This window comes from Cebus imitator, unplaced genomic scaffold (assembly GCF_001604975.1).
Source record: "Cebus imitator isolate Cc_AM_T3 unplaced genomic scaffold, Cebus_imitator-1.0 Scaffold121, whole genome shotgun sequence".
In the NCBI taxonomy this organism is placed as follows: domain Eukaryota; kingdom Metazoa; phylum Chordata; class Mammalia; order Primates; family Cebidae; genus Cebus; species Cebus imitator.
Window position 1 is genome coordinate 266184 of NW_016107436.1, and position 7485 is coordinate 273668.

The 7485-nt window shown below is 47.0% G+C and overlaps 1 protein-coding gene across 4 annotated transcripts in view; it reads right to left on the reverse strand.

Moving 5' to 3' along the window:
* Positions 1-7485, reverse strand: part of RNF43 (ring finger protein 43) — a 64619-nt gene that overhangs the window by 12723 nt on the left and 44411 nt on the right. For all 4 annotated transcript variants that reach the window (XM_017539750.2, XM_017539749.2, XM_037742452.1 and 1 more), the window contains one exon: positions 4389-4511. In XM_017539750.2, coding sequence (XP_017395239.1) covers positions 4389-4511 — 123 coding nt within the window. The remainder of the gene's footprint in view (positions 1-4388; positions 4512-7485) is intronic.

Below are 7485 nucleotides of genomic sequence, written 5' to 3' on the forward strand. Positions count from 1 at the left end.
TTCAGACTGCCTGTTCTTTACTACCAGGTAGTGGCCACCATGGTAAGAGACACAGGGCTTGCACCCATCTGCTTTTCTCCAGATCTAGCTCCTTCTAGCAGGCAAAAGCCACTGTACTAGTTCAGGCATGAGGTGATAAGGCTTATCACCAGGATGGCTGTGGAGCTGCTAATAAAGAAACAGAAACCAATCTGGACAACTGCATGGAGGGTGGAGAGGGTAGTGGGGTGGTGACAAGAATGGAAGCGTCCAGAAGAATTATGGTGAAGGTTTCAGAAAAGAATAAGAGAGATAACAAATGGAAGGAAAAAAACCCAACTTTGTTAACTACAAAAGCATGGAATGATGACGCCCATGATGATGACTATAATGATAACTGCAATCATTTATTGAGTGGTTACCATGTACTCGACATGGGGCTAAAAGCTTCCATCTGTACTGTCTCATTAAATCCTCATAACTACATATAAGTCCATTATTCCCCCATGAGGAAATAGAGGCTTAGAGAGGTGAGCTAAAATGTCCAGGTCACACTGAGGGGCAGTGGAGGAGCCAGGCTCCAAGGCCAGGGCTATCTGACTTGAAAGCCCCAGCTCTGTCACTGGTGTCAACACCATTGACACCAACGGGAAAAGCCAAAGCAGAGCTACAGGGAATCGGTGGTTTCCAAACTTTTCCTCCCCTAAGACCCCATCTCTCCCATATACCTCTCATGAGTCATATTTTAAGAAAAACAGATGTTCGGCTAGGTGCAGTGGCTCATGCCTGTAATCCAATCCCAGCACTTTGGGAGGAAACCACTGATCCCCTGCAGCTCTGCTGAGGCAGGCAGATCACTTGAGGTCAGGAGATTGAGACCAGCCTAGTCAACATGGTGAAACACTGTCTCTACTAAAAATACAAAAATTAGCCAGGCGTGGTGGCACACGATGGTAATCCCAGCTACTCCGGAGGCTAAGCAGGAGAATTGCTTGAACTTGGGAGGTAGAGATTGCAAGGAGCCGCGATCGAGCCACTGCACTCCAGCCTGGGGGACGGAGCGAGACTCTGTCTCAAAAAAAAAAAAAAAAGAAAAAAAGAAAAAAAGATGTTCTACCAAACTAACTAAATTTATTACTTACAATTCATTTTCCTATAACTTGTATTAACACGTTCAGTTCAACTAACAGAATTCTAACCAAAACAAAACCAAGTACTTGAGGTAAGCCTGTGGAACTTCAAGACTCATATTACTGGCCGGGTGCAGTGGCTCACACCTGTAATCCCAGCATATTGGGAGGCCAAGGCAGGTGGATCACGAGGTCAGGAGATGGAGACCATCCTGGCCAACATGGTAAAACCCTCTCTCTACGAAAACTACAAAAAGTAGCTGGGCGTGGTAGCATGCACCTGTAGTCCAGCTACTGGGGAGGCTGAGGCAGGAGAATCACTTGACATATATTATTTTCATCCTCATGATAATCATGGGGGTAAGAAATAAAAAGTCCTATGTTATGGTGATGGAAACAAAGGCCCAACAAAGTTAAGTACCTCAAAGGGCGCTGGCCATATATATGTTCCTTACTTCACAGTGTCTGTGTACATGTTTCTTCTCTCCTACAGGAATATGGGCCTCCAGAAGGCAGGAAGAAAACCTACTACGTGGAAGCATCCTTACACTTTGCCAAGTGTTCACACATCTGTGAAATCATATTGTTTTAAAAGAACAGCTGGCTGGGCATAGTGATTCATGCCTGTAATCTCAGTGCACTGGGAGGCTGAGGCAAGAGGATCACTTGAGCCCAGGAGGTCGAGACTAGCCTGGGCAACAAAGCAAGAATCCATCTCTAAAAAATAAATATGAAAAAAAAATTAACTGGGCATAGTGGTGCACACCTCTAGTCCCAGGAGGCTGGGGTGGGAGGATCACTTGAGCCCAGGAGTTCAAGGCTGCAGTGAGCCAGGATCATGCCATTGCACTCCAGCCTAGGTGACAGAGTGAGACTTCATTTCTAAAGATAAATAAATTAACAAACAAAAGAAGAGCAGAAACTCTGTATGGCAGAATTCTAGATGTTTCTATGAGCTTACTTACACTTTTCTGTAAAGTATCTAGGATAAACATAAATTCCTTTTATAATAGGTAAAGAGAAGGAGAAGAGGGAGGAGGAGGAAAAAAATAACAGCAAAGCTTCTCTGAACCCTTCTTCCCCATCTCTCTCTCGCTCACATGCGTGTACGCGTGTGCACACACACACACTCACTATCTAATGCAGTACAGGCACTGGGAATTTGTTTATCAAATGAATAAATGAATGACATTTGCCCATATTTTATAAAGTAAGGGAAATGAAACATCCAGAAGTAGGGCAAGCAACTGCAGCCTAACAACTCTGCTGCCACGAAGGCTCACAGCCTTGCAGAGATGCCACACTCCCCAGCTCCTCCAAGTGCGTCTTGATCCCCTGCTTCCCACCACCTCTGGAATCCCCTTCCTCGTCAGCATGGCCAGGCCAGGTGAATATCTTCGACCACATTCAGAATCCTGCCCACATTCCTGCCTGCCATAGGATGAGGTAAGAACTCAGGCTGCGCCAGGCGCAGTGGTTCACGCCTGTTATTCCAGCACTTTGGGAGGCCAAGGCGGGCGGATTGCCTGAGCTCAGGAGTTCCATACCAGCCTGGGCAACATGGTGAAACCCCATCTCTACTAAAATACAAAAAATTAGCTGGGTGTGGCAGCGTGTGCCTGTAGTCCCAGCTACTTGGGTGGCTGAGGCAGGAGAATTGCTTGAACCCAGGAGGCAAAGGTTGCAGTAAGCCAAAATCACGTCACTGCACTCCAGCCTGGGCAACAAAGCCAGACTCTGTCTCCAAAAAAAAAGAACCCAGGCTGTTTCCTTGTGTCCAGGAGACCAGGAGATCCACAAGGGATCTGGCCCTGAGACAGCAAGCTAGCACAAAGGCTGGGAGTGTAACTCTCCTCTCTTATCACCACCCTTGGGAGCATACCCATGTGTGCCACAAACAATCTAACTATACTCCACATATACATTCAGTTTTCCAGCTAGCAGGGAGGCCACAGATAGATTAAGACTAGTTTTAAGAAACAGACAGTATTGGATCCAAAGCTCAACTCCACCCCTTCCTAATTGTGTCATCCAGCAAGTTAATTTTTCTGATCTTCACTTGTCTCATACATCAAATGGAGAATAATAATGCCTACTTTTCCTGATTGTCCTGAAAAGTGAATAATACAAAGAATCTGTCTCATGTCCACGTGGCACATTGTAAGCACATAGAAAACAGTAACTGCTATTGTTAGTTAAAGCAGGAGTCACAGGCAAAGGTCTAGAGGCCCCGTGAGGTAGCAGGTCAGGGTGGAGCAAAGCAAAAAAGAGGCCCACAGCTGTGGAAAGGGGGCAGCCCCAGCCCAGCTCCCACCAACCATGGCCTATAGCCATGTGCTTTTCAGGTTTCTTCTAGAGAAGCTGAAAATCTGAGTTTTTATATAAACATTTTTAATTTTTAAATGTGGCAATTAATTTACACATTGAAAAGTCACCGTGAGGGTTAAATACAACGTATCTGCAAGCCAAATCCAGCTTGTACGCCACTAGTTTGCAACCTCAAGGGAAAAGTGTGAACTTTCTAAGGGTGGGGCAATGGTTTCTATTTTTGCTATTCTTGCATAGTGCTCAGTATTTATTTTCTTTTTCTTTTCCTTTTTTTTTTTTTTTTTTTTTTTTTTTTTTTTTTTTTTTTTTTTTTTTTTTTTTTTTTTTTTTTTGAGATGGAGTCTTACTCTGTCACCAGGCTGGAGTGCAGTGGTGGAATCTTGGCTCACCGCAACCTCCGCCTCCTGGGTTCAGGCGATTCTCCTGCCTCAGCCTCCTGAATAGCTGGGACTACAGGCACGCACCACCACACCCAGCTAATTTTTGTATTTTTAGTAGAGACGGGGTTTCACCATGTTGGCCAGGATGGTCTCAATCTCTTGACCTTGTGATACACCCGCCTTGGCCTCCCAAAGTGCTGGAATTACAGGCATGAGCCACCGTGCCTGGCCCAGTGTATATTTCTAAAAGATGGAAAAATCCCTTCAATTGACCCCTTCTTTGCTGTGGTGCTGAGCAGCAGAAGGGACTCAGGAACTCCCAAGTGATGGTAAGGAGGTGGGATGGGAAACATGCCAGGATGAAGGTCAAAAAGTCCTGCTGGTGCTAGTTGGAGGAGAAAGAACAGAGGTGTGAATTTACACTTCTCTCAGACCAGTCATGGGTTAGGGAAACTTGAGGGAATCAGGTGCATCACTCTTAGGAAACGTGGGGACAAGAGAGCACAGGGTCTTCTCACAGCCCAGAGCTGGGTGAAGTTCCAGGTGTGTGTAGGGCAAAGCATGAGTCTACCTTGCTGGCCAGTGAGAGGCAGGGGCGGGGGGCCCGTCGGGGACTCTCCAGCTTGACGATGCTGATGAATCCAGGCTCCAGATTGTCGTCATCACTGGCATTGCACAGGTACAGGGGGTGGGACTGCAGAAGAGACAGACTTGGGTTAGGGAGGCTTTAGACAGCAGGAGTGAGCTGTGGGAACCAAGCACTTCTATGTTGTTCTAGAGAGGTACCAGGCAGGTCTCTTGGTGCCACAAAAGAGTAGGCCTTATGATTGGATTGCCTCATAGTAAGCTAGTGACTACTGTTTGTCATTTCAGTGATGCTGGGGCCAAGGACACAGGTAGTGGAGGCAGATGGGAGGGAGAGGGTGTCCTAGAGGGGGCCTAAATGAAGAGCTTGCTGCAAAGCAATTCTAACAACCTTCAACTCCAACAATCCTACTTACCTAAACTGGCCAGATGCAGAGGGCTCCTCTCCTGGCCCCAGCCTTTTTGCCTCCTGATCCTCCTACCTGTTCCCCAAGCCCCAGGCTAAGAGAATATCCATGTGTGCCCATATCAGTGCTTTCAGAATCCCCATGGGCAGTGCTGGGTGCTGCCGGTGCCTCCTGCCTCCTCGGGATGCCCCCCAGGCAGCTGTTGCCTTGTAGATTCCCATTTCTCAGGAGGCTGGGTCTTCTCACTCGGTGCTGCCTTGCTTCTCACTAGCCCCTTTTTGCTTCTGCCCTGTGCCCAACCTGGGATCAAGTATGGTGCCAGGTGAGACTATCTTGCAATGAGGCTTGGCTAAAACATAAGACTTGACAGCTCACCCTGGTCCCAGAAATGAAACTGTGGAGGTGGAGCCAGCTCAGACCATCTGCTCTGAGGATGTGGCAGGTCCTGTCCAAGGCCTTCTGACTCTGAACCCAGCTGGTGCTGAACAATGAATAAAGGGGAATGTGCCGACAGAAATCTGAGGTCCTCCTCATCAAAGGGATGAGACTGCCTTACTCTCTCTTCTCATTCATGGCGATTTGTACACCCATTTGAATCTAATTTTCCTTAAATAAAATGTCAGAGTGTGATGAGAACAAAGTATGATTTATTTGGCCCTGAATAATCCTATGGGCCAGGGACTCCTATGTAGTAGAAACCCCATGTATCCTGGCAAGGAAGAGATGTCTTATTGGAGAGGTGCCCACATTTCCCCCTCTACTACTATTGAAGTCTGAAGGACTTTCAGAAAGAACCATCAGAGGATCCAGAGAGAATCTTGAATTTATAAAGATGTTTATGAAGAAAATGTCAATGATGGATTTAAAATCACAGTTTCTGGAAGCACTTTCAGGCTATTTCCTATCACTGTATCACTGCGGTGCCTTGAACATAGTAGGTTCTCAATAAATATGCAGTCCCTTGCCTTGAATTAAAATCTCTGGGCAGAGGGTGCTGAGATAGGAGGGAGTTCCATTCTTGCTCCCAGAGTTTAAGGCCTACTAGTCTGGTAGTGAGTAAGGTTTAGTGTGGGAGAAAGGTTATTAGGTGCCCCTGCCCCCAGAAAAAGGCTGGGGCATGAGGATGAAGTTGTTCTCACGTCAGTGCAGCTATAGCCTCTGTCTCAACAAGCTCCATTAGTGTCTCCATCTGTCCATGCATCCATTCATTTCTTTGTTCTGCCAACACGGAAGGCCCCCGTGGTGTCAGGCTCTGTCCAATGCAGTGAGGAGTTAATGATAAGTAAGAGAGGCTCCTTGCCTTAAAGTAGCTCAAACGACAAGCATGCAAACATTGTAGTGTGATGTTACGATGCAAGGGCCTACGGGAGGGCACAAAGAGGGGCGGCTGACAATACGTATGGGAAGCAGAGCAGTTTTCACAAGAGGTGACTGGAGAGCTTCCTTGAAGGCTAACTAGGTATGTGTTCACCCCAGGGACCAACGAAAGGGAGCGGGGTTGAGGGGGCACATTCCTGGCAGAGGAAGTCACTGCGCCAAGGAACAGAGGCCCGGCACAAGACTGAGGAAGACCATGGGTGGTAAGGTCTGGCATGAAAGGGAAGGCAGGACAGGATCCTGCCTCGGAGGCTGGTACGAAAGGGAGGCTGGCATGGAAGGGAGGCTGGAAGGATCCGCAAGAGTCAGACCACAGAGCAGGGACCACAGATTTGCACTGGAGACCAATTTCTCTGAAGACTGTGGAGGAGAGTCTGGTGTGGTGGGGTGTCCGAAGGCAGCTGCTCCACCAGAGCAGAAGATGGAGGCCTTGCCTGAAGAAGGACAAATCGCAGCCACAGAAGACTCTGCTCTGCTTGCTTCTCCACCCTCCCCACAGGGTCCAGCCTTCTCCTGATGACTCTGAGATGCTGCTCACTGACCAGAGGGGTCACCTGGGAGAAGGGAAAGTCATTACGGAGAAGTTCCTACAGAGTGTCTGCAGATATTTAACCAGTGCTCTTCCCCAGGTTTTAACAGGGAACCAGCATCTACAGCACAGTGCTGCATTGTAGGACACCTCTGACAAGGTGGAAGGGAAAAAAAAGACCTGGTGTCAGTTACCAAATTTGCCTGGTTCTGAATTAACAACTGTGAAGAAGGAATGGAAGGAAATTAACCATCAGGAAAGGCCTCCTGTGTGACAGGGCTTTTAGACATTATTTCACTATAAGGTAGGTGTTATCATAGCCATTTTTAAAAATAATTATATATTTTTATGAGCACATAGTAGGTGTATATATTTATGGGATACATGAGATGTTTTGATACAGGCATGCAATACATAATAATCACAGCATGGAGAATGGAGTATCCATCCCCTCAAGCATTAATCCTTTGTATTACAAAGAACTCAATTATACTCTTTTATTTTTAAACAAAATAAAATTATTGCTGACTATAGTCTCCCTGTTGTACTATCAAATACTAGGTCTTTTTCATTCATTTTAACTATTTTTTTTTAACCCATTAACCGTCTCCATCTCCCCACCACCCCTATGATAGCCACTTAAAGAAGGGAAGCTGCAGGGCGCGGTGGCTCAAGCCTGTAATCCCAGCACTTTGGGAGGCCGAGGCGGGTGGATCACGAGGTCAAGAGATCGAGACCATCCTGGTCAACATGGTGAAACCCCGTCTCTA